The 27,174-nt window shown below is 48.6% G+C and overlaps 12 protein-coding genes across 12 annotated transcripts; 7 read left to right on the plus strand and 5 right to left on the minus strand.

Moving 5' to 3' along the window:
- Positions 1–1,667: 1,667 nt before the first annotated feature.
- Positions 1,668–3,540, minus strand: BJ212DRAFT_50333 (uncharacterized protein). The gene is made up of 12 exons (XM_041343351.1): positions 3,479–3,540; positions 3,349–3,423; positions 3,244–3,291; positions 3,168–3,185; positions 2,844–3,108; positions 2,706–2,777; positions 2,494–2,643; positions 2,292–2,434; positions 2,174–2,223; positions 1,985–2,124; positions 1,900–1,921; positions 1,668–1,839 (listed from the first exon to the last, which is right to left on the minus strand). The coding sequence occupies exons 2-12, from the start codon at positions 3,368–3,370 to the stop codon at positions 1,795–1,797; spliced, it is 975 nt and encodes a 324-aa protein (XP_041200247.1). The 5' UTR covers positions 3,371–3,423; positions 3,479–3,540; the 3' UTR covers positions 1,668–1,794.
- Positions 3,541–9,621: 6,081 nt separating this feature from the next.
- BJ212DRAFT_50640 (uncharacterized protein) lies at positions 9,622–11,892 on the minus strand. Its single transcript, XM_041343360.1, has 2 exons — positions 11,346–11,892; positions 9,622–11,283 (listed from the first exon to the last, which is right to left on the minus strand). The coding sequence occupies exons 1-2, from the start codon at positions 11,559–11,561 to the stop codon at positions 9,988–9,990; spliced, it is 1,512 nt and encodes a 503-aa protein (XP_041200248.1). The 5' UTR covers positions 11,562–11,892; the 3' UTR covers positions 9,622–9,987.
- A 232-nt stretch (positions 11,893–12,124) lies between these two features.
- Positions 12,125–12,439, plus strand: BJ212DRAFT_1294686 (uncharacterized protein; the record flags this gene model as incomplete). The annotated part of the gene is made up of 1 exon (XM_041332234.1): positions 12,125–12,439. One exon carries the CDS (start codon positions 12,125–12,127, stop codon positions 12,437–12,439), a length of 315 nt encoding a protein of 104 aa, XP_041200249.1.
- Positions 12,440–12,560: 121 nt separating this feature from the next.
- On the plus strand, positions 12,561–13,112 carry BJ212DRAFT_1294687 (uncharacterized protein; the record flags this gene model as incomplete). Its single annotated transcript, XM_041332235.1, has 1 exon — positions 12,561–13,112. One exon carries the CDS (start codon positions 12,561–12,563, stop codon positions 13,110–13,112), a length of 552 nt encoding a protein of 183 aa, XP_041200250.1.
- A 363-nt stretch (positions 13,113–13,475) lies between these two features.
- Positions 13,476–15,744, plus strand: BJ212DRAFT_50410 (uncharacterized protein). Its single transcript, XM_041343353.1, has 6 exons — positions 13,476–13,902; positions 13,971–14,325; positions 14,379–14,393; positions 14,445–14,554; positions 14,608–15,377; positions 15,434–15,744. The coding sequence occupies exons 1-6, from the start codon at positions 13,629–13,631 to the stop codon at positions 15,656–15,658; spliced, it is 1,749 nt and encodes a 582-aa protein (XP_041200251.1). The 5' UTR covers positions 13,476–13,628; the 3' UTR covers positions 15,659–15,744.
- An 857-nt stretch (positions 15,745–16,601) lies between these two features.
- Positions 16,602–17,140, plus strand: BJ212DRAFT_1474558 (uncharacterized protein; the record flags this gene model as incomplete). The annotated part of the gene is made up of 2 exons (XM_041339111.1): positions 16,602–16,613; positions 16,667–17,140. The coding sequence occupies 2 exons, from the start codon at positions 16,602–16,604 to the stop codon at positions 17,138–17,140; spliced, it is 486 nt and encodes a 161-aa protein (XP_041200252.1).
- Positions 17,141–17,193: 53 nt separating this feature from the next.
- On the minus strand, positions 17,194–18,940 carry BJ212DRAFT_51106 (uncharacterized protein). Its single transcript, XM_041343371.1, has 6 exons — positions 18,554–18,940; positions 18,357–18,501; positions 18,151–18,299; positions 17,880–18,100; positions 17,492–17,830; positions 17,194–17,432 (listed from the first exon to the last, which is right to left on the minus strand). The coding sequence occupies exons 1-6, from the start codon at positions 18,618–18,620 to the stop codon at positions 17,247–17,249; spliced, it is 1,107 nt and encodes a 368-aa protein (XP_041200253.1). The 5' UTR covers positions 18,621–18,940; the 3' UTR covers positions 17,194–17,246.
- An 86-nt stretch (positions 18,941–19,026) lies between these two features.
- BJ212DRAFT_1474560 (maintenance of mitochondrial structure and function-domain-containing protein) lies at positions 19,027–20,249 on the plus strand (the record flags this gene model as incomplete). The annotated part of the gene is made up of 5 exons (XM_041339112.1): positions 19,027–19,050; positions 19,104–19,131; positions 19,181–19,411; positions 19,464–19,642; positions 19,695–20,249. The coding sequence occupies 5 exons, from the start codon at positions 19,027–19,029 to the stop codon at positions 20,247–20,249; spliced, it is 1,017 nt and encodes a 338-aa protein (XP_041200254.1).
- Positions 20,250–21,965: 1,716 nt separating this feature from the next.
- Positions 21,966–22,953, plus strand: BJ212DRAFT_50887 (COX4, subunit IV of cytochrome c oxidase). The gene is made up of 4 exons (XM_041343363.1): positions 21,966–22,313; positions 22,465–22,599; positions 22,659–22,745; positions 22,805–22,953. The coding sequence occupies exons 1-4, from the start codon at positions 22,082–22,084 to the stop codon at positions 22,852–22,854; spliced, it is 504 nt and encodes a 167-aa protein (XP_041200255.1). The 5' UTR covers positions 21,966–22,081; the 3' UTR covers positions 22,855–22,953.
- Positions 22,954–24,633: 1,680 nt separating this feature from the next.
- Positions 24,634–24,950, minus strand: BJ212DRAFT_1474563 (mitochondrial ATP synthase epsilon chain-domain-containing protein; the record flags this gene model as incomplete). The annotated part of the gene is made up of 3 exons (XM_041339113.1): positions 24,634–24,666; positions 24,731–24,866; positions 24,919–24,950. 3 exons carry the CDS (start codon positions 24,948–24,950, stop codon positions 24,634–24,636), a joined length of 201 nt encoding a protein of 66 aa, XP_041200256.1.
- Positions 24,951–25,193: 243 nt separating this feature from the next.
- Positions 25,194–26,158, plus strand: BJ212DRAFT_1474564 (ras-domain-containing protein; the record flags this gene model as incomplete). Its single annotated transcript, XM_041339114.1, has 6 exons — positions 25,194–25,239; positions 25,302–25,378; positions 25,440–25,537; positions 25,598–25,668; positions 25,723–26,012; positions 26,075–26,158. 6 exons carry the CDS (start codon positions 25,194–25,196, stop codon positions 26,156–26,158), a joined length of 666 nt encoding a protein of 221 aa, XP_041200257.1.
- A 307-nt stretch (positions 26,159–26,465) lies between these two features.
- On the minus strand, positions 26,466–26,933 carry BJ212DRAFT_1443464 (phosphotyrosine protein; the record flags this gene model as incomplete). Its single annotated transcript, XM_041337831.1, has 1 exon — positions 26,466–26,933. The coding sequence occupies one exon, from the start codon at positions 26,931–26,933 to the stop codon at positions 26,466–26,468; it is 468 nt and encodes a 155-aa protein (XP_041200258.1).
- Positions 26,934–27,174: the final 241 nt, after the last annotated feature.

Consider the following 27,174-nt stretch of genomic DNA (forward strand, 5'->3'; position numbering starts at 1 on the left):
GCTTCTTGGTTAGCGATGTCGAGTGGTATGTGTAGCCTTCCAAAGGCACCTTGGATAGCTCGCATGCCCCATTCTGCTGTTTGACGGTAAGAGAGTAGTTCGCGGTTGAATGCCATATGCTCCTCTATCTTGGCAGCTGAGCCACGCAAAACTTGGCCATGTTTCAGAGGTGCGCGAATGCGTCCGTCAATGGAAGTCGTCCCATGAGGGAACGCAGTATCTGCGACGATGTAGTAGTCAGGAGGTGTGTTGAGTCGAAGTTGAGTATAGATGTGAGAGGCAAGACGAGAGTCATGCCAGCTGCCAGGTGCATTCGTCCTTGCCGCAATCACAATGCCTTTGTAAAGTAACTATTGAGTACAAATTGTTGGAGAAAGACCAAAAAACGCACCTTCAGCAGAAAATGCTATGACTGAACTGATAAAATGTTCGGAAAGCCATCTGTTGTAGGTAGCATTTTCAATATCAACATCGTCTGAAGTCTGCACAGGGAGTTTGAGCCCGTCGATGCTTCCGAAAGCACCTTGCAAGCGTGAGTGACACGCAACTACGAGGGTACTACAACGCTCGAAATCAGGTCCCCGTGGCCATTGAATTGCGGCATCAACCATAGAGCGTAGAGTTTGTAAGAGCATGGGCAGTCCAGAGGTGAGATAGCGAGAAACAGTGGCAGGGATCAACACAAAAATTTGTTGGAGGCTAGTCTCATGCATGGTGGAGTTGAGATAGTGGAGCATGAGGCCAAGTGCTCCACCAGCATCGAGTGAACAGCGATTCAGGCGTGGAATGCCATGCGAGTTGGTATCAGGACGTGTGATGGGCTTATGGTACCACAGACTGGCAAAGCCGGAAGTAAGGATGAATTCAAATGTTCGAACATCAATGCCCATGGTTGTAATAAATGCGCGATCAGTCTGACTCGCGTACAACACTTGCCACGGGGTATTCCAATGTGGGTCAGGAAGTAGCTGGGCATGACAAAGGTACAGTCGCTTAGGGTTCCGGGTTTCGACACGATCAAGTCGAGCAAGCTCTATTCCAGCAACCAGTGTAGCTGCTAACATCCTCGCGTCCTCTTTGTCGTCAAGAAATGCTGTCTCTTCTCCGTCATTCACCAGATTATGATACTGTAGTAGATCGTCCATTGCAGTTTTGACTGAATTATTTTATTCCAGATGCGTTATGGTTGTGTTTTCTGTACAGATTATCTTTCGTAAATATATTTCAAAGTCCGTCATAATCTATTCCGCATTATTTTGCCTACGGATAGTCACCCACTAACGACGTTTTTTACTTGTTCCTACGTAGCCATGGATGGTTACCAACATAGACTAGCAGGAAGAGTTAGTGCCTCAATTGTGACATGCTGCAATCGCAGCTAACAAGGGATGCGAGCGCCAATGCACCATGGTTGTCAGGCGATCTCATTTACCTTCATCTATGTTTTCCATTGATTCAAGGATTATTCAAGACTTTTCAAAGGACTGTCAGAGTCCGTGACCTCCGAGTCACTGGCATATCAGGCCGCACAAATTCCCGCAAGTTGATCATGAGATACTAGTCACAATTTCATGATACGTTTAATTTTAGTACTAGTAGCCTGATGAGCACGCAGCATCATATCCAAGCAAGCGAAATGCCTATCCTTCCTAGTCAAATGTTGAGAATCCAGATTCCATTGCACATCAAAATCTAACTAGTGATACAAGTACTGAACAATATCCAATATCTGGATACATAGCGCAACCCGAAGAACTTAACAGTTGCTGTATGTGTTCTTAAGGGCAACACAACTCAAAAATATGCCGCAACCGGGTAATAATGGTAGCCCTCATCGTTCTGAGCAGGTGAACATTTCCGTCAGTTGACACCAAATGAAACAACGATGAAGGCACGAACATCAAACCTGCCGACCTCAGCCCTAGTTTGACGCCGAGTTTTGGGTCATCATTGGTCTCAAGACAGGTGAAAATGAAACACTCACTGAAAATACTGGATTCGTCTATTTTCATCGGCAGGGTCGTTGGAATCTTCATCCGACAGAGTGAAGTTGTACGCATGTGCGCCCCCCTCAACTCTAGGCCTGGGTTGTCCAAGCATGACGCCACAAAGAATCGCTACACCCTGAAGAATCAAAGTCAGATCAGTCCTCTCAACGACAAGAGTCACTCGCATCCACACGGATATTCTTTTCCCCCCAAATGACGACAACCACTTTGAACACTAGTCATAGTTAAAGTAAACAAGTCAGCTACCTAGCAGTCAACGGCAATGTGAACAGAACGATAAACCTGTTGCAAAATCATCGCAGTCATATATCTCCGGGCGCCATTGGCGCTGCTCCGGAATGTCACCCCAGACGTTTGACATAAATCCGTGCTCATGGTATTCCTTCCAAATGAGTGACCACAATCCGCGCGAGAGGATGAGATACCTGTTTCCGAAAGATCTTGTCAGGGATTGTGGGCACATATCGCGTTTGGTATTGCTTACTCGGTGTCAGATTGGTAACTTATGAAGATTTCGGGAACTGAGTCATTGGTACTCCAGCTCTGTGACACAACTTCGTGAATTTCTCCCCCAGAGCGGCTGAGTCGTTGAAAGATCCAGGGTTGGCACTGCCTCTTCAGAACGATGTCGCGACTGCATATCAGGGCATATTAAAAATAATCAGCAGGGTAGTGAGACGGGTCTGGTGAGCTTACCCAGTGGGGTCAGTGTACCCGAGGGATTCAACACCAAAGCTGAATGCACCTTCGGAGTTCGCAGGACTGATACTGCCGACCATGCACAAAATATGTTATAAGCCCCGCGTTATACGAACGCTGAAGAAATGTACTGACCGGTATGCCTGTGAGCCACCTGCGCTTCGGATCTGCTCACCGCATGGGACTATGTTCCACTGTTCAGATAGATGCATAGCTGAGTCGCCGAGGATAATGCTATCTTCATCCTGTAGAATCATATTCTTTCCGTTTTTCAGGTTCCGGATGGTACACGTGGCACTGCCTGTGGAGAGAGGCTCGACGAGCCAGAGCTCCCGGAACACCTCTGTGTTCCTTACCGGGGCAGGACCCCACGGCCACTTTGCAGCGAGTGTTACGACATCTAAACAAAAGTGATTATTAACGGTGGCTTCGACGGCTGCATGATATGAAAATGTTCACCGGTCTTGTTCAATGTGTCTTGGAAGCCCACATCCGATCTGCGTCAGGAAAATGTTAGATAAAGTGACACACTCACCACCCCAGGCGAGGGCGCGAGGGACGTTGTCCACGGTCTGAATAAAATCTGTGCAGTGATGACATTAGTAGGAGTGGTAAAGGTCATAGGGGGCGATGAGCATACAAACTCCATACGACAAAGACATAGTGTGGATGAGACCTAATAAGGACGTGTGTATGTTGTCTCTCAGAGTGGTAGCTATATAGCCCTCAAGAAGAAGGTAACCATATCCGAAAAGTTGAACGTAACCCACCCGATCAGGAGAAGGATCTGTGATTGTGTAGGCACATCCGTATACATGTAGGGTTCCGGTACGACCCTGGAATGTTCTTATCACAGATACGATAGTTGCGGGGTATAAATGCGGACGTTTAATTTACTCAAGGAATCATCTTCTTCCTCACATCGCGCTGGGACCTGTGTGACGCAACGCGAGAAGTTGGGCTAGGCGCAAAGTGTTAGCTCTAGGTGGGACACGAGCGCAGAAGACGCAAAACGGGCGGGTTTATGTTTGCGGATCACACATGCCATTTGAAACATCTGAAGGATGAGTGCAACAGCAACAATTTGACCATGAGCATGACACCGATTTTAACTGACAAATACGTTTATACCTGTGACTTCCACTGAGGCTGGGATCACTTACATTGATATAAGGAAGCATTACCTCCAAAGTCCAGTACAAAACGCTGGGGTAATGAATGAAATCGACATGCTCAACGTGAGTAGAGTGGCACCCGAGTACGAGCAGTAAGCACGGATAAGTGCGTTTACCAGTGGGGTCTCCTTTCCTCTTCCAGTCACGACGCCATCACCAAGCCAGGAATAAAATCATACTTCGCAGGCTCTGGCATGTTTTACTGCCGTCACAAGGAACCAGGTTCGATTTCGAAACAGTGGTACAAACGGATATAGTGAGTAATATTTGTGGGGGTGACTGGGGGTGAAGAGGGCGAGATTTGCGAACAGGGTCGCAAGAGGTGACAGATCAGCGCTGAGAGGGTCGGGATTGAATATTGACCGCGCTTACCCCCGTGTCACCGAACCACGCGTCGACAGCAACCTACGCATCACCATAGTGTCGCAACGGTTTCTCAAGACCATACAAGAGAAGCTGGGTACACTTACTTTTAACGTATGCCCAACAATCTGAGCTCGCCCTCCGATTTCAGTTCGATCGCGCAATTGTGGTAATTCGCTTTCCTGTTGTAAGTCAGCATACGATGTGATACAAAATGCCCAAAATGCCTAGATGAATTGTTCCACGTAGGTGCTGTCAAGGTATGAATGAAAACGTGACAGGTATATCCCTTCTTCGAGATGTAGACAGCTACAATATCTCTAGCGTTCTGACGTTCATCATGTTATCAACAACAGTCCTGTCCTTCACCTGTGCAGTGATATTGCAGTCCGAAACAATTCTCTTATATACGCCACCACGTTGCTGCGCCAACAAAAGTGCGCTAAAAGGCTGTCCAAGGTGAACGATGAACGTCAACGCTCGGAGAAATTCCAAATTAGCCGCCTCATGGTCTCTAGGGGGCCAGAGAGGTAAATCATCCGAAGGAGATAAAGGCTCGGGCAAATCGTCCAAATCTTGCGACTCGTCTTCAGAGTCAGGCAGGTCGAGATCATAACGATTCCACGGACGGATGAGGAATATCTACCGTGCAGGCCTTCCAGGCGAGGATTGAACCAGTTTGTCTGCCGTTGTGATTTGTAGGTCTCGGAGGCCGTCTGCCTTGACATCATAGACAAAACTTGTATCCTGGGTTTGAACACGCCTCAATCTGACTTCTGTGAGAAGAAAGGCAATGCAAGGAAGTTGCAGTCTGGAGTTTGCGAAACGAGGGGAACCAAGGTTGTCAAGGAGGGAATACAGTTTCAAAGCTGAGCTCACAGCCACAGCATCTCGCAGCGCGGAGACTGATATTTTCATTTCATCTTCAGATGGAGGTGGCGGCATGCATGGTGGAGCTTTGTATGATGTGATGTCAGCCGGGAGACAGCTATTGAAGTCGGATGATTTTCCAACCCAGTCCAGGGCAGTTATTTCGCCCGACCGAGCGATGATCTCCTGTAAGAGCCGCCCGAGCGCATTTTGTCTGTTCTCGCCGTAGATGACAGGTAAATGGGTGTCAAAGATGCCAAACAAGAAGTACGCGATGTCTTCCTGCAGCGTAGTGACACGGCTCGACGACCATTGGAGTTTCTCTCGCGCACCCGTCAACCCCGGACGGAAAGTGACGAGGGATTGTCTATTTATGCCGGTTGCATCTGCCAGCTCCTGCATGATAGTGGCAGACTCCTTGTGGTTGGAAGAGCGGTCATCAAGGTAGAGGGTCCAATCTTGTGTATAAAAGAGAATGATTTTGGGTGCGAGGAATTCCTGAACAGTCCATCCTCGCGTGTTCCAAGTGCAGTCTGCAAGTGCGCCAGGCTTCGACGAAGGCGGGACGTCTGACAAGTAGACTATCGTAAGAGCTGAATTGCGATACCAGACAAACATGGAGTTGACCGATCGTGTGACCTCGACATGGTTACTCTGGTCGATGCAACAGGTGTCGCTCCACGCCCAGAAATACCCAGCATCACGAGCGACTTCGCAGAACTTCTGCAACTTCACAGTTTCTCCGACTGGATCCAAGTTGTATACGCCTTTGACCTGAACATCATGCAGCAGCGGCTCCTTGCTCCCCCACCTATGTGATAACATAGCCCAACTGAAGTATTTCTCGACCGCTTCTTTGATGGGCCCCGTTTGGAGGGGCGTATACGTCATCGATGATGACAAGATCTTCTTGTACTCTGTAGTTTCCCTGAAGGCATCGATTTGTTCATCTCGGTTGTATAAATGACCAGTGGAGGTATTGAGTAGATGAAGTGGGGAATTTTCTAGCTTAGCATTAATGGCTTCTCGAATAGCACGAAGTACTTCAGGTGGTGTGATATACTGCTGGCGCAGTTCTAGAGATATAGAGTTAGTCGTATTCAAGTCGGTGCGCGAGTTCCTTGGGGCTTACGTGCACCATCCAACTTGGAGAGCATGATGTTGAAGACTTCAATTGCTTCATCATAGCGTTCAGCTTTGTGAAGCGCTCTATGCTTCACTTCGTACCCAAGATACGACGAAGGGTTGAGTTCAATGACCTGTACATTTGCGGCATTAGAATAATTACTACATAAATGATAGATATCATTAACACCTTTTCCGCGTCCTGAAGGGCCTTCACATAGAGATTTCGTCCTACATAGGCCTCACTGCGGAGCACAAGGAGGGACTCGCATGAGGGGTCTAGTACGAGCGCTGCCGAATACAGTCCGATAGCCGTCTCATAATTTCTCCCATCATAAGCCTCGTCTCCCTTTGTGACACAGCGTACAGTACAGTTTTTCTTGAAGGCTAATCCACCCCAGAGTAAGTCTCACACTCAAGTCATCTAAGACCTCCAGCACTCACCAGTGGACCATTCGAGGTACCTGTCTTTCGCATCCTCGTCAATCATCCGCATCATGTATTGGTGAGATTCGACCGCTTCGACCACTCGATCGACGTGGAGGAATACGTCACACCGTCTTTGGTTGACAGTTTGCCACAACGAATCAAGGTCCCAGCCAAAGAGCTGTCCAGTACATCATCAGTCAGTGGAAGTTTGCTCTGCGACATTATAATGACGCACCACCGCGAATAGCTTTAATTCGGGTTCAAAAAGTGTTCTGCGAGAGAACCAGTCAGCTATACTGAGAACACTATCGTTGAGTCGATCGGCGGCTTCGCTGTACCGCCTGTCCTCAAAAGCAGCTAATGCAAGCAGTGCACGTAGATATGACTGAAGAGTGTTTCGGCACGAGAAAACTCATGAGGTCTAGCATAAAGCTCACATTAACGATGCTGCGCGAGCGTGTATGTGAATGTTGATAAGCGGTGGTGAGGTCTGTAAGTCGTCGCATTGCCTCATCGTGACAATTGGCATTAAAAAGTGCGACGGCCTGGAAAGAAATGACATCGTTAGAGAAAGATATCAGCGAATAGTGACGAGAGTACCTTGATCAACAGTACAAAATCGATAGCAATCGGATCACGATTCAAAAATACGAAAGAGAGATCAAAAGCCTCCATGGCATCACAGAGTTGGTCATTGCCGCAGAGGGCGATGCCCTTGGAAATGTAGCCCAATAACGAGGGCTGGATGGCAATGGACTACGCCAACAAGTTCAGTCAGACTGTGTTCAACAGTATCATGATAGGCAAGGCATCCGACCTTGGCCGCGTCTTGAAGTGCATCGTCCCACTCAAAATGTCGCGCCCTTAAAAGTGAGCGATTGGCATAGGTGTCGTGGCCGTTGTCACCTTCGCTGATTTTTTTGGACAGTAGCTCTTTAGCGGTATCCAGATCCCCGGTAATGGATGCATCACGGACCGTCGTATTTATAGCGAGGATCTACACGAAGGAAGCTCTCATTCCGTGATAAGCAGACGCATCAAAAGTAAAAGGCTCACGTCAAGTAATGAGTGATTGTCATCACTGCCAGATACTTCATCGCTTTCCGAGGGATGATTGCTCAAACTGCCGTGATCCTCTGCGGGATGTTGCTCGAGTATGTCCTTAATAGACCAGAGCCAAACCTTCCCTTGAACATCTCCGCTGACAAGCAGTTCTCCATCGGGAGAAATTGCAACACAGTTAACCCCCGTCGTGTGTACGAGCGCTTTTGCTATGTGCTGATGCGTCTTTGTGTTCCACAGCCGCACAGTAGTGTCATCCGAGGCAGTGGCAATGAAGGAGCCATCAGACGAAATGGCGAGTGAGAGGACCCAAGCATCATGACCAATACAAGGCTGACCGATCTGCAAATACCCAGTCGATGAGTCCCAGAACTTGACTGTTTTATCATATGATGTGGAGACAAGTTGCTGGCCGTCAGCTGACCAGACAACGCTTCGAACCAAATCTTGGTGAGCGTATATTTCGAGAAGAATTTCGGCGCTATTGGTGCGCCAAACCCGGATGGTACGGTCAGCTGATCCAGTGGCTAATTTTAGCCCATCTGGGCTGAACGCGACACTGAACACCGAATTACGATGACCCTTGAGTGTTTCGAGGACAGCGCCAGTCTCTATATCCCATACAACAACCGTTTTATCTTCTGACCCGCTAGCGACTCTCTTTCCGTCGGGGGAGAAGCACACCGATAAAATCCAACTTCTATGTTTTATCAGTGACGACTTGATTACCATCTGGTTGTTCAAGTTCTCGACGTCCCAGGTGATGGTGGTGTTATCGCGTCCACCGCTCACAATTCGCGTCTCGTCTGGCGATATGTCCACTGCTTGTACTCCGTCCTTATGTCCCTCGAATGGCCCGCCTACCGATGTTCCATTCTGCACATCCCATATTCGTAGGGTGCCGTCCATTGATCCAGTGACGACCCGTCGGCCGTCTTTGAAGAATGCAGATGCTTGCACTGATTCCGTGTGCCCTTGCATTGTCCGAATTGGCGTTGGTTGCCCTTGTATTATTGGCACCGGCTGCCTTTTCAAATTGGGATACGCATCTCTTGCGGCATCAGGCATCCCTGACATGTTGCATTGACCTAGGCACAGAGGATGACGGTCAGTGGCATTTGAGGTGGATGAGGGGCATACTTTGTGAATATAGGTACGTCGTGGATATTGTGTGGTGTGAGTAGAGTATCTCTGCCTATAAGCAACTCACGTAGGCGCTTGTACACGGTTATTGTTGCTTCCGTATTACTACCGCTGCTACGGCGTTGATCCCTTTGCGCTTCTTCCGTCAGTTGTCACTGCCCCTCTTTATAATCACCTGATATACCATAGCCCCTCCATTCTGTGCACAGTGAACTCACTCAATGCGGCTGGTGTGATTCTGCACCACGGTCATTTCTGCAGCTAAATATTTCTTCTACTAACCTTGTCTTTGATCAACCTTTGTAGTGCACCCTGCCTCGCCACGAGATCAAAAAGGCCGCCAGGTACGCGCTCAATTCTTATTATTTCGAAGTTGTGGTATTGATGTGATGTTACATATGCATGTCACATGCGCCGGGTGACCGTCAGACCAGCGCATCAGATTACCGGTGCGCGCCCATTTGTACGATAACATCGTATCTGTACCGCCTGGACCTGCCTGGCACCAAATTGTGTGTCTTATCCGCTTATCCCCATGAGGTATCTGATGGACTGCCAGGACCAATATCAGCTGACGCAGTGGAGCAAACCTTCAAGATATCTCATGTGACCTATCGAAAAGGTCATTGCTCTGGATAACTCTATACGTCATCGTAAGCAAAGGTCTGGTTTCTCTCTGGCGCTGTTTCACAGATTATATAATTGGATTTTTGCTCATCGTATCCACATGCTTAACCATTGTATTGTTAGGATTGTGTGATGTGATTGTTGACTGAACGGCAGTATGAAAAGATTCAAGACCAGTTGGTGTACCAGAGGCTCCGTGCATCATAACATGTCAGAGTCAGAGTTGCGAACAATTTCGAATTGAAAGTGGTACGCCACTCAACCATATGGAATTGTGGTTGCGAGCAAGAGAAATGCATAACCGATACTACGTATGTAACCTTTTCCGACCGAATACGAATCAAGCTCAAATCATCGAATGAAGGCTATCTAAAGTCCCGGAGGATAACAGACTGACAAGAGTACATGAGAAGGAAGGAGGTGCAAATCAGGGTAACGTCGACAACTCGGGCAATTGCCGCGATGTGGAGCTGAATGGCTTGGCTTCAAGCCGCATTCAATTCCTCCCAAGAAATGAAATGACTGCCTCCCCCGCACCGGAAACCACGCGCTTCTGGAAACCAAACATATCCCGCACTACATTTTCGGTCTTCTGCAAGACGGCTGAGTGTACTATTGATCTTTGCCTGCACATTGGCATCCGTGACACCCTCCTCTCCTGCATGAAGTCCACGTTCAGCTTCTTCTCGTGAACGTTTCTCTGCCTCCGCCATGGCTTCTGCCGACCGTCTTTCCGAGCTCGCTTTATCGGCTTTAGCTTCTGCCTCGTTTCTCGCCCTTGCATCTACTGCCGACTGCCTCTCGGCTTCACGCTGCCTCTCCTTGGCTTCTTCTTCGGCCAGCTCATCAGTTGCCTGCTGAGTTTCTGCCACCTTTCTGGCTCGTTCCTCGGCAGCTGCCTGTACCTCCGCATCATCGGCTTGCATCTCATATTCATGAAGTTCACGAAGCAGGCGCCCTCCTTCCTGGTCATCAAGCCAAGTTGCAGAGACATCCACTGAAAGAGAGCGTAGCATGACTGAGGTAGGATACTCTGAGACGTGGAACTGCAGGTACAAGTGGCTGCTCTGGACAATGCGAACATCAAGAATGATCTGTTGGCGATCCACGAAGTGGTTCCACTGGTCCTGCAGGTCGTTCTTCTTGATGGCCAGCACGGATGAAAGACACATAGTGTCGGCGCCCTCGCGAGTCTGAGGCACGACAGTTATTCCACCGCGGTAGCTACCGTTGGTATTCGAATTCGTGCTGATCCCTTCCGGGATTGCTCCTGAATCAGCTGTGGCAAGTAGAATATTAGATTGAACCACAGAAGCCCAGTGATCATTTGCTGTGCTATATTTAACCGTATACGAGAACGAAGTGAGTGTTGGGTGGACCTTATCCTCTGGGATAGGGACGTTTAATGTGAGTGTCCAGTTCCCATCCTTATTGCTGATAAGTTCGGGAATGGACTGCACGGAATATGACGCATGTGTATGAATCATGTGTATGTCCTGGGGTGGGAAGATGCTTGACGCCTGAATGGTATCCGTAGAGGGTGGGGTGGTTAGGGATGAGGTCGCGGAATATTGAGCGACTGTCCGGGAATTGATGGTGGGTTGGATATACACTCCATGCGACCCCAACAGCTGGGCGAGTGCAGTGGTGAGGGCTGGGTGTATACAGCCGCATTGCTGGTCGCGGGGGGCATCGGGCTGGTTCATTGGTTGTCTCTGCGTTGGATGTTTCACTGGCCGAGACGAAGGCCAGCGGTCGTTTAGCTGGAGGTGGTGGGAACGCTGGACTTCATGAGAAGAGGAACCATATAATTGTCGAGATGAGGAGATCTTCTGGTACGTACCTTGACCCCAGACTTGGATAGGTAGCAGGATATATTGTTAATGTCTGCGGTCACAATCCTCCGGTCAGATACAGCAAAAGTAGCAATGTTTATCTGGACTTCGACGTACCCTGTGATGTTCCCACTCAGCGGCCCACCGTTTGACAAGAATGAGAATCGTCTATGAGAATAGGCTACTGGTACGTTCGATCGTATCATGGAGGTAATAGTATTCATTTTGCGTGCACATAACCATGGGCGTTAAATTTCCGGCTCCGAGATCTGAAGGACGATAAATGCAAGAAATGTGACATTCTACAGATCTAGGCTTGATAAAATTCCAAGGAAAGCACAGCTCAGAAATCACGCGCCAGCTTATCGCCCATCTCATGCCAATGACTGTGTAAGCAAATCGGATCCAGAAATGGTACGACAGGAAGGTGGACTTCGTGCAGGGAAAGGGCGCCTGCTGTCAGTCACAGGATGGCCGATCACGGCAGGACAAGCCCTTGATCACACGGTGGGCGTCTGATAATGGTCCTGTTAAAACAGTATTAGTATAACTATAATGAACACATTAAGAACATAAACGCCCCATGAACATTAAATTCTGGAATCAGAAACCAATGGGGCTGTGCTTTGGATGCAGTGGTTCTTGCTGCGGACCTAGGCGCTTGTTTGATTGTTATTCGGGGTTCTGAGCGACAATTCACCCGAGGCGAGAGGAGTGGTTATCGGCATTCCACTTTCACTACCAGAGTTCAGTCACATGCATTGAGGAAGATCAATTATCACATACCATGCTCCCTGTCGAACATATGGCTCTGGCAGTTCAATCATTCAGTCCTCCACCTTCATTTACTCCGACTCCAGTCATCTTTCCACCTGAAGATATCAGTGAGATTTACACTCATGCATCGTATTCCAAGGAGTCCATTCCTGAGCTTGTCAACAACGACCAGGGTAATTGGATGTTCTCGCTGAATGTTCCCATCCCAGACGAGATGGTCTACCCAACCCTCACGTCACTTGAATATACGATCAAATATGGCACAGCGAACGGCCAGGGCACATCTACGATTCAAACAAGCATATTACTCACCAAGGTCCTCTAACTCCAGCTCAAACGTCGACTCCACGCGCGTTCCTGATGGGATTATCACCAATACACCCAAGATATCCATTTATCGCACTGGGGTAGGATTCCCTCCACAAATACTCAATGGTGTGCCCACCATGTGCCTCTTATCGGTACCAGCCGTCAAGGAGAACTGCAGCACTAGTCAGTGGGGCCACTACGTCGACCGACAGCAACTCCTCCCTCACGTCCGCATCATCGAGGCCAGCCGCTTGTACTTGCAGTTGCACGTTGCTGAAAGTCCATCTCCAATCATGCTACGCTCCCTCGTTGCGGAGGTGTCTGCTACTTGGGTTGAGGATCTGCAGGGGAAGGTCTTGCACGACAAGATCCTGGCAACTCGAATGAGGAAAGCGGTCGCGGAGAGTAAGAGAGCAGAGGATGAGCAAGCGAGGTTGCAAGCTGAACGCAAGTCTGCTCAGGCTAAAATGGCGAGACACAAAGCCGAAGAGGAAGAGAAGTCAGCCAAGAAGAAGTCAGAATATGACCAGCTGGCGAAAAAGCTGGCGGATGAGCAGGCAGACAGACATAGAATCGTCAAAGAGCAGGCGGTCGCCCTCGCTGAAACCCATAGTGTTGCGAAAAAGGCCGCTGACATCGCTGCTTATCAGCTGAACATTAGGAAGGGTAGCAGCGAACGCCAGAAGTAGAGCCCAGAAGCAGAGGAACGGTGGGTCTACAGTTGAGTAGTTCCGCCAAGTGCCAGTGCGGATAGGACGCTAAGCCCCAGCACACCTAATGATACATAGTAGCGCTCCTCGAAATTTCAATCATTTTGCGTTGCGCGTCGTCTTGTCCGAATCCTTTGTACACTGGCAGCAAGTACTAGTTTTGTATAAGAATCGCCAGAACTTCAGTTGAATTCGTGGGGTGAAATGAACCATCAGACACTGAACTGGATTCAACCTTTGAGCAAACGCGTTTAGTTTCGGATATGCAGATCACTCTATGAGCGGCACTGAGACGATTAATCCAAGGCCAATTCTGATGGGTGTAGTGACTAGTAAATCCTTGTTCGAATCAGTCGTTTGTACATAATTAAGTGATCGCTCATCATACGATAATATTCTTAGCCAAGTTCAAATGCGTAGCTGCGCGACGAAAATGCGCCGGAACCGAAGAGTATTGAACAACAATACCACGATATTCAGCTGGGGTAGTCCAGGATGTTTTTGACACTTGTTGGATGGTTTGTCTTACCGTCGCTAGCAGCGCAAGTCCCGTTGGGCTTGTCGCCTCATGGCAAGCCATCACTGGAACTCGGAACTGCGTCTGCGATAGCTCAACCATATAACTCTGCTAACCCTCTGGACTCGGATAGCCTCGATCGTTCATCTTGGCGGCTTGATGAGCCACCTCCTGCTAATGAAACAGGTCACTTTGTTTTTGAAACTGTGAACTCGCTGCTCCAGCATTGGCCGAACACGCGCTATCGGAATGGTCAGTCCTATCATGACCTTTGCACGGATGGATGTCTGATGTATATTGCTATTGTTGCGACCTACCAGGCCATACAATGGTTCCTGGTGTAATTCCCAAAGGCACCTTGTTATATCATGGAGCTGTCAATGACACAATCCCTACGGTCCCCGAGTGGACGGCCACAGATCCAGAACACTCCATCCTCTTCTGCGAAGGCTCTCCAGATACAGGATGTTGGCACTTGACACTTGCAGCAACTCGTCCTCTCAAAGTCCTTTATTTTGATGGAACTAGCGCAGGCAATACCTTAAATGGTACTCTTGACACTCAGGATATCATTGCATGGGGAGAATTGAGACCTGACTGGCGGTTCGAAGAGGACCAGCGCATCGAGGACTTGTGCAAATGGGGAGTACAGTATGCTGTTGATGGGTTTGTTCGGTAAGCCATTTTATCTGGCATCATCTCGTTATGATATTGAGCTCTTTTTACAGAATGGAAATGGACTTGTATGTTCTCGATTTTCGCCTTATGCTCTTGAACTGATTGGTTTGCGTAAGTGAAGTCATGCTCTGTGATTTTACGGCTGGCCTGGAAGTCGTCTCCTGGTCTCACCTTGCCAGCATCGTTGAACCCGTGTCTACGGTCCCAACAATACCAAACCCCTTTCGCAAGTCTCTGTGGTTTTCGTCTTTCTCATATCTTCCTAATGTATATTTCTAGTGCTCCGCATGTTTGAAGTGATGCACGCAGGGTCATGGCACAATCGATACCCTGGGGATACACGGATAAACCTTGATCTGGCCGGAATCGTCTCACTATACGATACTGCCCTCGCACCGTCACTCATAGGTTCACGCGACGGCCAGGAACGGTGTGACCACGGCATAAGAGCCATATCTTCTGCGGATATTGAGGCGGTCAGGCGTAGCGTCTCTCACACATTAGAGCGAGATCAGGGTGACACCAGTGGCATTGACTGGAAAACCCTTTTCAGAGTTATCGTAGAACGTTATTCGGAGCGCTTCGACTTGATGGACTACCTTCTCAACTCGGAAAATAGCACAATTGTGGATCGGGCACTAAAGGTGCATGTCCAGTTACGCGTGATGCTCACGCCATACATTTTCCACTCTACTGTGCCCCCCCGCACACCGTATGACTTATCTAACTCTTGGGCAGCACCAGTATTCAAAGCATGCGGGACTGCGCACACGTCGCCAATGGTATCATATATTTCGAGCTTGAACCCCTCAGAACGCCTTCTGTTGCAGGCAGTACAGGAGACTGCACGTGAGATATGTCGCGTTATCACAAAAATGTGGGCGTCCGGCGTCCTTGCAGGTCTTGATATATACCATCCCCGCGATTCCACTCCGGATGCTGCGCAAATGGTCCACCTGATGGGTTCGTGGAGGCAAGAATTAAGTGCTTTGATGACATGGCTAGACTGGAGCGTGTGGGTTAGGTGTCGTCCAGCTTGCGGGCCTGAGGTAAATGTCTTGACATTATGTGCTGTCTATATACATCTTACTTACGTGTTCCTTAGGAAATGTGTTACCTTCCTTCCTGGCCCATAAACGTGCCAAGGGGTCGGCGGCCACGCCATCCTCCGCACAGACAATTTGAAAGCAGTGATATTATCAATACATCCTTTCCAGACAGCCTACCTCTCACGCACGGGCTCCTCATGCAACTGACGAGTCCGCAGGATGATGACTGGAGGAAGCCCCAGCCCAGGTGCATTAGGCGAGTTGCGCCATATGGTTTCTAGGTTTTCATCTAATGCTAGTATCTAATGTCATCCTTCTGGTGATAACCAGAGACTTGTTACCACTTAGATGTCGTAATACGCACAGCTACTATCCACGCCCTTTCTTACCAGTTTTCCTCGCGCAGCCATTAATGTCACGCTCCCCATATGTGATATCCGATTGTATATGCATCACCCATTCATGAGTATCTCTCCATGTGCCATACGGCACTGTGTCTTGTCCTGACCTGCCTGATGCGCACAGCAAAACATCAACTCCCTGGTGCATGAGTAACGCCCCGACGCCCCCGCCCAACATTGATCATTTTTTTCTGCGAAACGCTTGGATCCTCGTTGTCGTTCTTGTGGACATTCGAGACTGATTCATCAAAGAATATATAGCGGAAGAGTTGGAAACCTCAATTCCCGCGGGTGCTATGGAAGGGGATTAACCGATAGCGAAGGCACGACAAAAGCAACTAGAAGCAGGCGGAAAGAAGTGGCTAATACCACATCTTTGCTGCCGCTGGCTGGTGTCACATAAGTTAATCCATAGCTGGAGGTGTTGATCTTGAGATGACAGAAGCAATACGCAAAGATCCCTATCTCCTGTAACGTACCGGGTGTAGCATATACCCCGGATATACGTGCTACCTTCTGAGCATGAGATGGAGATACGGCTTGACCCAAAACCCGTCTCCTGTACGATTGCCTTGTTCCATCAAGTAAATTGATTTTGGAATCGGCAATTTTTCCCCGCTTGGAAACTCGGACCGCAGGTGAGTCCTCCTGACATCCGAGCTCATCTGCTGGTCCATTCTGTTTTCTCGTGGACCAATTACAAGATGCATAAATTTGGGTGGAAGGCATTAGTATATATCAAAAATAATCCCTATGAGTTTATATAAGAGACTCCTGACCTCTTCTGACATTTCCCAACACTCTGAACTCGAGTTCCCCTACCATGTCGCTCACAGTGAGTCGTAAACATATTACATTAATGTGAACATCACTGCTAAGACATCCAAGGTTGAATCAGTCACTACCCAAGAGGAAGCGTGCCAACTCCGCTCATTCGACAGCAATGTTGCCTGGGAGATCGGGAACATCATCCGCGCCAATGCCCAACAAAAGTTCACGCGTCCCGTCGTTATCTACATCGCGCACGCGAACTCATCCCAGCTCCTCTTCTTCGCCACCTCAGGACCTGGTACACTTCCGGACAATATGCACTGGGTGAAGCGCAAGGAGGCAGTAGTGCTCCGTTGGGGATGCTCGACGATGCGCATGAGGTTGTCAATGCAGGCCAAAGCAAAGACACTGCAGGAAGTATATGAGATGAGCGATCCGAGCATATATGCAGTGCACGGCGGAGGTTTCCCAGTGAAGGTAAAGGGCGTGGAAGGGGTCGTGGGTGTGATAGTGGTTAGTGGTCTCGCGCAGGAGGACGACCATAGTGTCATTGTGGATGGTATCCAAGAATACCTTGCGAGGAATCCTTGAGGAATCAGCCCGTAAGTCATACGCCATTGGCAGCCGTGTCCCGTTGACAAAGCGATCATCCAGAATCAAAGAAAAATATCGAGGATGTGACACCGTGATTTGATTTCTAACTTGAATGCAAAACCATAGGTCTGATGCGGTCGGCGTTCTGGGGCGTGCGCAAGCTGAATAGTGATCTGACTCGTCCCCAAAGTGCATGACAATCTTGCATCCCGCACAGCGATGCACGACGATTAGAGCGAAAGCTCAATGGCTTCATAGATGATTTATGCCTTGTTTGAGGTTTAGTATCCTGCACGTCGAAAATATCAGTTCGGCAAGACTTCGAAATCTCCACATGAACAAATTTACGTTCACCATGGAAATCCTTGAATCAACTTTGTCGGCAGGCAACGATTGATTCATCCCCGGCAGTTTCCTACCGTCGACATCGCCCCTCGGAGTGTGATCTGTAAGAGTCGCTTCTACGACCGAAGTTTGTTCTGCGTCGTCCAGCTCCTTGCGACTCGGAGGAAACTGATCTCCTTGAGGTAGATCGGAAACAGGGGACACTAACACTTCGTCGTGATCGGCGTTTGGAGAGTTGATGAAAGAAAGGCCATCGTCTTCACAACTGTGAAGCGAGACTACAAAAGATGAACAATCTGAAAAAGAGTGGCAGCCAACACCAAGGCTGGGATGTCGTAGCACCTTGGGCACATTTAACACACATGTTCGTCAGGAAAGTACGAGATCAGACCTTGCCGCTGAGTGCTCCGAGATCTGTGTTGGAGAGATTCGGTGCTGCAATGAGCTCACCGACGTCCTCTATAAATGACTCCTCCGAATGAATCGAAGATGATGGATCAGTGGTAGGATCTGGGTCTAACAACTGAAGCTTCAAGGTCACGCTAGCCTGGTATATGGAAGGCTCTCCATTCCGCCCTCGTACGTGCACATCTCTCAAGATTTGCGAGACAACTAGTAAATTATAAGTGAATGTTTATGATGACTTATGAAGGCTGCAGGACCTTTTGTTTGTGCTGATGTAGGTAACTGCATATAGTCACGAGACGATGCAATGGGTACATCCTTGCAGAACCAACTCAGCGTGCCGCAAGACAACAAGGCATGTTTTGCTATTAAGTCGATGCATATAGACCAGTCCTCCCTCACTGAACTATTGAAGAGGGGCCGTTGAGTTATGACCACCCACACGATAGGTAATGTCGCTTACAATTCAAATGACTCATTCCAGGCGTACTTTCCGGGGGCGGAAACTTGTGTTCGCTTGCGAACAGTGTCGACGCCAACTTCCACGTAGCATTTATAAGGCCCAGGCGGGCATTCTGGATCATCTGGTTCTATGGAAACACTGATATCTGTGAGGTACGGGTGAGCATCCTGCAGGGTCTATCATTGCGATTCACTTACCAGAAACCTGGATGTGGTAATGAAGTTTCCGCCTTCCACCATACGATCGCATTGGGAGAGAATCCATCTACAGCAGGTAGCAGCAACTCGTTGCACACGATGGTTGGAGCAGTTTTAAGGGAAGGAGTCACATCTTGGTCAGATGCTATGTCCGATGTTGTATGTCCGCCGGTGCTCACGCACAGCAACGGTTTGATGCCTTCCCAGGGTCGTATGTAGAACAAGTACTGCCAGTGTTAGCTAAAAGTTATACAGAGGATCTGGCAACGTTCGACAAGTGATCCTGATTAGATCCATCTTCAACAGAATCACCAAGTTGATATTCCTAACTGACAGAACGTGGTAGGATAACGTCGTGATCAGAGCAACTGCCCTAATAAGTCTAAGATTCCGTACAAATATGTATCAACACAACGCGCGTCCGCCAGTGCACGCGGTCATGAAGGCCCTTAGCTTTAGTACTATTACAGACCATGGTGGCATCAACAAGCGAGCAGGTGAGTTGTAATACCACGCACGCAGATTATGATGGTGCTCATTTGATTTGCAGTTAACAGCACTTGCTGGAACGACAGTTGGTGAGTGACCACTCGATCGAATACTCCCGCATATAATTAACACCTCCAGTCGTTCATCCATTGGTCCTACTCTCCGTTACTGATCACCATGCACGTACGGTCTCGCGTACTTCATCAAAGCGTGTTGTTGGCGTTCTTTTGGGCCAGGACAATGGCAAGACCGTTAACGTTGCCAATTCATTTGGAATCCCTTTTGAGGAGGATGAAAGAGACAGCAAGACATGGTTCCTAGACCATAACTATATTGAGGGGATGTATGATATGTTCAAGAAAGTAAATGGTATGTTCCTCTTTACCTGAGTAACCATCATAGATGTTGAGTGAGATCGCAGCAAAGGAACGGATGATTGGATGGTACCACACGGGGCCAAAACTACGAGCTTCGGACCAAGAAATTAATGATCTTTTTAAGCGGTACATTGCGAAACCAGTTATGGTTATCGTTGATGTACGACCACAGGCCGTCGGAATCCCGACGGATGCGTACTTTGCAGTAGAAGAGATCAAAGATGTATGCCTTTCCTCCTTTGCAATCTATAGTCGTACCGATTTTTTGGCTTCAGGATGGCACGGAAACACGAAAGACATTTCTTCACGTCCCTTCTGCAATAGAAGCTGAGGAAGCTGAGGAGATCGGTGTCGAACATCTCCTACGCGATATCAAAGACTCAACGACCACCACCCTCTCAACACGCGTTTCTGAGCAACTCGCATCACTTCAAGGACTTCAATCCCGACTACGAGACGTGCACAAGTATCTGCTAGATGTTGCGGCGGGTACGATGCCAGTCAATCACCAAATAATCTACCACCTGCAAGACGCACTCAACCTACTTCCTGACTTGAGCAATCCGGTAACAACACAGAGCTTTGCATCGAGCACAAATGATCAACTACTCGTGGTGTATCTGAGTAGTCTTCTACGTGCCGTTATCGCGTTACATGCTCTAGTGGACAACAAAGCCACGATAGGGCGAGCAGAGCAAGAAGAAGGTATGGATGAAAAAGACAAGGATAAAAAGACGGCCAACGGTGACGCGAAAAAGTCAGAGGATACCAAGAAGGATGGGGAAAAGGGAAAAGACTCGAATAAGAAGGATGCGGACAAAGGACTATGATTCAGTCACTATATGTTCTATCGTTGCTATTACCGCAGTGTGCAGAAGCAGCTACATAGTTTTCCCAAAATTGGTTGAACATGTGATGAGCACGTGCCCGATGAAGTGCCGTTGTGATTATGGAAGCGCTTTTCTTTTTTCATTCACCACCTCGAGGCTCTTTTTCGTGTTCTCCTCTTCACTCCAAAATTTTTTAAAGAAAAGTGCGTCAGATCTTGTCTAGGATGTTTACCTTGTCCAATACACTTTTCGCGCCGAGATCACCAACGGCTGCGTCAATCGTGCACGGACCCCTAACATTGATTTTTCCCTGACAGGTTCTCTACACGACATGTCAGGCGCTCGTGGATGTTTCAACTGTGGAGGCTGTGCGTGGTGTTTCTGTGTTGTCTGTTCCCCGGCTTTTGAGCAATTCCTCGTCGATATGGCGAAGGCAAGGCCCCGTAGCCATTGCTATTGCCTTCGTTCTTATTTACATTTTCGAATTTCGGTGTGCGGTACTGACGTGGATCGCTATGGTCTTTTGCTCATATCTACCGATGACAAATGTTATCATCGACGACTCGCACAAAATCGCAATATATTGCATTGCCCGTCATCTGACTATCTGCCTTGCTTGGTTCCGTACCTCCGATCTTCATGGAGACAGTCGGACATCAAGCTGCTAACTGCCCCAAGGCAGGGACTCCTACTTGGTAACTATTGATCTTGCTTATTCCGGGCATCGTCTCATTCTCGTTCGCCTTATTTAGCTACAATTGTATGTCATGTTGTTACTGAGTTCATTTTTACATGGTATTCACGATTTCTGCAGGTGGCATGGAGGGTCATGTTTCTCGTGATTGCACGATGGAAGTCAAGGCCAAGTCTTGCTACAAATGTGGTCAAGAGGGTCACATCGTATGTTTTCTGTGGATGCTAGTCAATCTTTTTACTCACTGGAATCAGTCTCGCGATTGCCCCGACGGTGGTGCAAGTGGTGGTGGAGGCGGTGGCAGCTATGGTGGGGGATTCTCCGGCCAGGAGTGCTACCGCTGCGGCAAGCCCGGCCACATCGCCCGCTCGTGTCCTGAGGCCGCAGGAGGCAACTCTAGCTACGGAGGCGGAGGCGGAGGCAGCTATTCTGCTTTTGGTGGTGGAGGCTCCAAGTCTTGGTTTGTCTTTATGATGTTCATCTTATATTTGCACTGATTTGCCATATGTAGCTATACCTGCGGTGGTGTAGGTCATTTGTCGCGCGATTGCGTTCAAGGTTCCAAGTGCTATAACTGCTCGGGCGTGGTACGTTATTCCGCATATATGAGGTTCTCTAATTTACATTCGCCGATTTAGGGTCACATCAGCCGTGACTGCCCCCAACCTCAGAGGCGCGCCTGCTACACGTGTGGTTCAGAAGGGTGAGCAACTCCAGTTGTCCTGGTCGTTCTCTTATTAAACCACATCTTAGCCACATTTCTCGTGATTGTCCCGGTGTGGCCGCCACTGAGGATGCTTGAGTGATGCGATATCCATGTATTCCTAGCTGCTTAATGTTGATCTCTTTCTGGTTTGCTGTTGAAATGTTTGGATCTGTTACTTCGTACGCGTATCTGTTGGCAGAATTCTAGCAGTTATTTGCAGCACACCATTAATATCATTGTACAAGTTCATTATGCACGTCAGAACTTTGCAGGAAGTTGCGGGATGTGTGCTATCAACCCGGTTCATGCCGATTGCGCAAAATCCGCTGCAGGGCCAACCGAGCTTATTTTTTCCACGCCCTGTTATTCGTTAATTTGCACTTGCTCAACCTCTCTCCTCCGTCTACCGACAACTCGCTTTCATTGTCCTCCATGCAAGCCATTCGCCTGGCGCGCCCTAGAGTCTCCTTGCGCCGTCTGGCGACCACCGCTCAGGTGCCCACGTCCGGACCCTCGTCCGTGACCGCGTCTGTTATTCCTCTCTCCAACGTCGAGGCACAATGGGAAAATATGTCTAAGAGCGAGCAGGCAGTTGTCCACCGGCAGCTCGAGGAGTTGCAGAAGAAGGACTGGAAGACGCTCTCTATGGACGAGAAAAAAGCGGGTGCGTGTTGTTGTCCTTCCGTTCTTCGGCTGCCCCCGTTGACGTGTCTTACTGATGTGCTCTTGGCTTGCTGTTTTATTCCAAATCATGCATTATCGTGACGTTGGTCTTGATGAAACACTGTTCCTCTGTGTGTAATATGTGTCAATAGCATACTATGTTGCCTTTGGCCCGCATGGACCCCGGGCTCCTGTCAGCCCTCCTGGCCAGGGCCTCAAGGTTTTCCTTTTCACCATGGGCCTTGTAGGTGTCGCTGGATTGCTCACCATGGCCCTCCGTTCACAATGTATGTTTTTCTCATTTTTTGTGTGCTTGAACTCTAATATATGTACCCCTGAACCTTAGCTCCACCTCCACCGAAAACGCTTACACGTGAATGGGAGGAAGCAACTAATGAACGCGCACGCGAGCAAAAGTTGAACCCTATTACCGGTCTGTCTTTCCTTCTGGAGATGTATTTTCATAGTACTAATGTCCGGCTTGATGCACAGGCATATCGTCGGAAGGGTACTCTGGGAAGGGTTTCGTTGTGTCGAAATAAATGCACTTTGGGCTTCCTTATCTGGCTGCTTACACACACGCGCTGCGGTCATTGTTCCGTGCGTCTGTCCTGAAGAGAAAAGACTTACATTATTTGCATATACCGTAGAGTCTGCCTTCCTTGTCTTTACTTCCGCAATTGCAACACTGCATCCGCCAGAATCCATTTTGAAGTGCGATCAATTCGGGAATTGATGTTTAGATTGTGCAGACATCAATAAAAGCACTGCTCGTAGCGCTTAGCATGGTAACCTCTGGTACCTTGCGTTTACAGACCAATAAGTAGGAAATTACTAAAATTACCAAACTACAAGTACGGCTAAGGCCATGATATGTAAACGGTGCATTGATAGACAGCCGCATAAGTTTCCGCCGTACAATCATGTTCCGGGTTCGGGACACATGATTCTACGCCACCAATATTCGGCACCATAGCAAAGAAACACTCCAGGATATCACCATGCACTACAAAGCGACGGTTGAAAGGCAGTGAGAGGCATGTAGAAAACAAGCGACGAAAAATGGAAACCGACCGACCGATAGCGAGCAACCGATAAAGCTTCCAAGGCGCCTGGCCAACAGATCTAATGCACCCATATGTGGCACCAGCCACCTAGCATTGCAGCCTTAGTGCAGTGCAAGGTCAGATCATCTTGATGTCGTGATGCAATGATGAGTTCAAAGGCAATTAAAGAATGACTGGTAGATTGTTTTATAGCCTTGGGCGGGGCAAGGCACAGGGGTACCGCGACGACACGAAAATCTTCCCGATCATTTGGAAGGGGGAACGGTGATCAGAATGGGAAAGCAGGACAGAAATATAAAGCGAATAACCGCTTCCAAGACTTTGCTCGAGTTCTGAGTCTCAATGCATGCTTCCGCAACGGGCGGTTCCGATCTGAGGTGTCACCTCAGTACGACAATGGCACTAGCCAAGCAATGCACACACCATGGCAAGAGTTTGCGCCTACAAATGTATCTAATCACTACCGAGTAGATGGCGTACTGACACATGTAGGCACTGCTGAACCTTCTATGTTGGGTGCTATATTATTCTGGGGCTGTGAAACTTCACCGTTGGAACGTATGATGTGATGGCGATCAGTAGCGACATACTTCAAGTGTGATGCTGTTGGTACATTTAGGGATAAATTGCATGTCTGATGGGCCAAGCTGGAACAACCCTTGGACACAACAGCAAAATGGCATCTCGCACCCAAAAATCAGACTTTGCAAACTGATGGAGGTTCCTGCAATGGCAGTGGGCTCCAAACAGATCTGATCGCACACGAGTGACATGGACAAACAAATATATGCTAGGCAGGTTCTAAATCTTCATCGGAGATAGTGAACCTGTCGCACTCGCCGTCTTGCGAACTTGTTTCAAATTGAGGTCCGCATGATAAAATAGACCTGGAGTTCTGATTGTCGTTACCCACTCTATAGCCACCTCTGGCAGCCCGATTGTAAGAGGCAGAAATATAAAACGTCGGAGTAAGCCATGGTGGTGATGGAACCCCCAGCCCCCAGTGATGGAGCGGGTTGCGCGGGTTGGAAGCCAAGGAATACGGACAGCTTACAAGAGACCCGCGCAATACGTATCAACGTTCATTGAAGAAGAAAAACCTCCTCTCGGGGTAGGCAAACCGCTCGCTGATCGGGCACCTCGGGAGAGACCTCCTGCAAATCTATTTCGGATATATGATCACATTGGGAATTAAGGCATGCCGTTGCTAGTCAAGCAAAAAGCCGACATTCGACTAGACCGCAGCGCTTTTCCTTATTTCTTGTCCTCCTCGGAGTTCAAGAATACCTGTGTGGAACAACACATCATCAGAAATGCGCCAGTCAAGATTGGGCAAGTATGAAGGACGCACCTGCGGTCCGCCAACACCATTTTCCCATTGTTGGTATTTTAGAGCGGTCGTGCCTCTCTTCTCAGCTACGACACGCTCAGACTCTTTCAACGACTGACGAACAGCCCGTGCGGTAATTTGGGCATACTTGTTGTACCTTCAGAGATGAGTCAATAAACGAATATGGATAGAATGTACTGAACACGAACGTGAAAAAATTTCGCCAAGTTGCACTGCTCATTGTGGAGGATGTTGAAGTTGAAGAATACTGTTCGTGCTTGAAATTCTGGTGCAGTCAAACGCTAAGTTCTTCCGGAAATGTCCGTTCATCGTGTATTGCCTAATGTGGCGACTATTATTGATTTGGACTGTGGGGGCCGCCACGGTTGCTCATACCTCCACTCTCACCCTTGCTTGGTTGCTTAACTGTTGTATCTGTTTTTCTAGACTACGCTGAAGGACACGGAATATCAAGAGAGCCCTAATGGCAGGAATTACTTGGCACTATGTCCTGAAGTTTATCATTACAGGTGCGTCACACGGCACTTGCATTCCGGCAGAGGGTTCATTTCTCAATAACCGCATCCACAAGGCGATGCTGGAGTGGGCAAGTCATCTTTACTTATCCGCTTGACAGACCAACGTTTTCTTGCGAACCCCGACCCAACTGTGCGTGGCCTTTCGCATGCCCGATAAGCTGAATTTGACACACTGCCCCCGTTACCCCTAGCTAGGAGTAGAATTCGGCTCGAAACTAATTGAGATACCCGAAGAAGGGAAGGTTATCAAGCTTCAATGTCCGTCTCCTTCTCCGTTCCCCTCTGACACGTATTTCATGTAGTGGGTTAATATGTAGGCTGGGATACCTGCTGGAACCGAATCCTTCAGGTCAATTACACGGTCATACTACCGTGGTGCCGCGGGCTGCTTGCTGGTCTATGACGTGACATCTCGAAAAAGTACGCCCAGTATGACCGATTCATCCCCGGCCGCCTACTAATCATCGTACACAGGTTTTAAAAACGCGCAGTCTTGGCTTGCAGACGTACGAGAGCATGCTGACCCTCATTTAACTTGCATACTGGTCGGAAATAAAATTGATCTATGCAACGAAGAAGGAGAAGGCTCGTCGAATCGACAAAGAGAAGTTTCAACGGACGAAGCGGACGAATGGGCGAGGAAAGAGGGATTGCTATTCTTGGAAGCAAGCGCGAAATCGGGGAGCAACGTTGATTTGGCATTTGAGAAAGCTTCGTGCGATATCCTTCATAAGATCAATCGTGGCGTTTTTGATGATAATCGGGTGAGTTATTATTTCAAGACGACAACCCCCTGACGTCCTCTATCTCTGACATCTTGATCTAGTCCCCAGGAGTGAAGCTGTCAAACCCAACGAATGGAAGCGTCGCCCTGAATCAAGCCTCAAATAAACAGGGATGCTGTTCATGATGGCTACTATATTATGTGCAATATTATACATAAAGTTGCTGTACTCTATTCTACTGTGGTTACTGAGACTATAGTTATTACTCTGTATTGCCGAAAATGCGCAGGACATTATGAGACTCGTACTCTATCTGGAATGTTCAATGAAATCCCGCGCTAGGGTATCCTGGGCATACAGATGATACAGAACTTTTGTGTATGTGTGAATGCAAGGGAGTGATGCAAGCTCTGTCAAACAACCTTCTAACACGCTTTCTGATGGCCGTCGGAATCACATGTCCATATTTCCTGCCCTCCGCCACTATCATGATCAACGCCGTAGCGTGTCTGCATACTCCTGCAGCTGCTGCACAAATCCAAAATTAGGTTCGGCAGATCTTCGTCTCGTTTTGACGTATTGGATAGCTTGTGCTGGAGTCCAGCCGTACTCTGATATGAGAAATGCGCAAACCACGCTGGTGCTGCGGCTCACTCCTTCCATGCAGTGCACAAGGATTCGTGCATTTGGATCGTGCAGTGCACTGCGGATGAAGGCGGTTGCGGATGGAAGATGGGCGGCGAGCTCGGAAAATGGAAGGTCCTCGAGGGGGTATTGAGCACGATGGATGGGTAGCTCATGTGGTATTGCAACGTATCCGCGCATTGCGGAGAGGATGTGGGTTATACCCAGTGTGGCGAGTGCAGCAGGGTTCTCTGCGAAAGAGAGATCTGAGACATATAGTCTTGGCAATATTTCTGATGCACCAGGTGTTCGCAGCTGGTAAGGGATTTGGGACATGGGTGATGGTGACCAGTTGGACATGCTAGAAGGATGACCGCCGTTATGTGATGATAATGTGAGCCTCCCGAGGTGCTAGGATATATATAAGCATAATGGGAATCAAACGAAGATGTGGACGCAACCACCAAGTGTGGATGTAGGAAGGACCATTTAAAACACGACTCACCATGACAACTTTGACAAGCGCAGCAGTTGACGTCGAGAGTGCACAAGTTTAGAACCGTGAAATTGAATAAAA

Source organism: Suillus subaureus (genome assembly GCF_016647635.1).
Source record: "Suillus subaureus strain MN1 chromosome Unknown BJ212scaffold_1, whole genome shotgun sequence".
In the NCBI taxonomy this organism is placed as follows: Eukaryota; Fungi; Basidiomycota; class Agaricomycetes; order Boletales; family Suillaceae; genus Suillus; species Suillus subaureus.

Excerpts from the sequence above, each read along its gene's own strand:
- BJ212DRAFT_50333 (XM_041343351.1), bottom strand. The coding sequence starts at position 3,370 with ATGTCTTTGTCGTATGGAGTTT. Across the intron at positions 2,644-2,705 it reads GGGTACACTGACCCCACTGG|TCGCGACATCGTTCTGAAGA; the intron begins GTAAGCTCACCA and ends CCTGATATGCAG. Across the intron at positions 1,922-1,984 it reads AGACGAATCCAGTATTTTCA|GGCTGAGGTCGGCAGGTTTG; the intron begins GTGAGTGTTTCA and ends GCGTCAAACTAG.
- BJ212DRAFT_50640 (XM_041343360.1), bottom strand. The coding sequence starts at position 11,561 with ATGAATACTATTACCTCCATGATACGATCGAACGTACCAGTAGCCTAT. Across the intron at positions 11,284-11,345 it reads TATCCAAGTCTGGGGTCAAG|CGTTCCCACCACCTCCAGCT; the intron begins GTACGTACCAGA and ends CATGAAGTCCAG.
- BJ212DRAFT_50410 (XM_041343353.1), top strand. The coding sequence starts at position 13,629 with ATGTTTTTGACACTTGTTGGATGGTTTGTCTTACCGTCGCTAGCAGCG. Across the intron at positions 14,555-14,607 it reads AACAATACCAAACCCCTTTC|TGCTCCGCATGTTTGAAGTG; the intron begins GCAAGTCTCTGT and ends GTATATTTCTAG. Across the intron at positions 15,378-15,433 it reads GTCCAGCTTGCGGGCCTGAG|GAAATGTGTTACCTTCCTTC; the intron begins GTAAATGTCTTG and ends CGTGTTCCTTAG.
- BJ212DRAFT_51106 (XM_041343371.1), bottom strand. The coding sequence starts at position 18,620 with ATGGATTCTCTCCCAATGCGATCGTATGGTGGAAGGCGGAAACTTCAT. Across the intron at positions 18,502-18,553 it reads TTACCACATCCAGGTTTCTG|ATATCAGTGTTTCCATAGAA; the intron begins GTAAGTGAATCG and ends CGTACCTCACAG. Across the intron at positions 18,101-18,150 it reads TACATCAGCACAAACAAAAG|TTGTCTCGCAAATCTTGAGA; the intron begins GTCCTGCAGCCT and ends ATAATTTACTAG.
- BJ212DRAFT_50887 (XM_041343363.1), top strand. The coding sequence starts at position 22,082 with ATGCAAGCCATTCGCCTGGCGCGCCCTAGAGTCTCCTTGCGCCGTCTG. Across the intron at positions 22,314-22,464 it reads TATGGACGAGAAAAAAGCGG|CATACTATGTTGCCTTTGGC; the intron begins GTGCGTGTTGTT and ends ATGTGTCAATAG. Across the intron at positions 22,746-22,804 it reads AAAGTTGAACCCTATTACCG|GCATATCGTCGGAAGGGTAC; the intron begins GTCTGTCTTTCC and ends CTTGATGCACAG.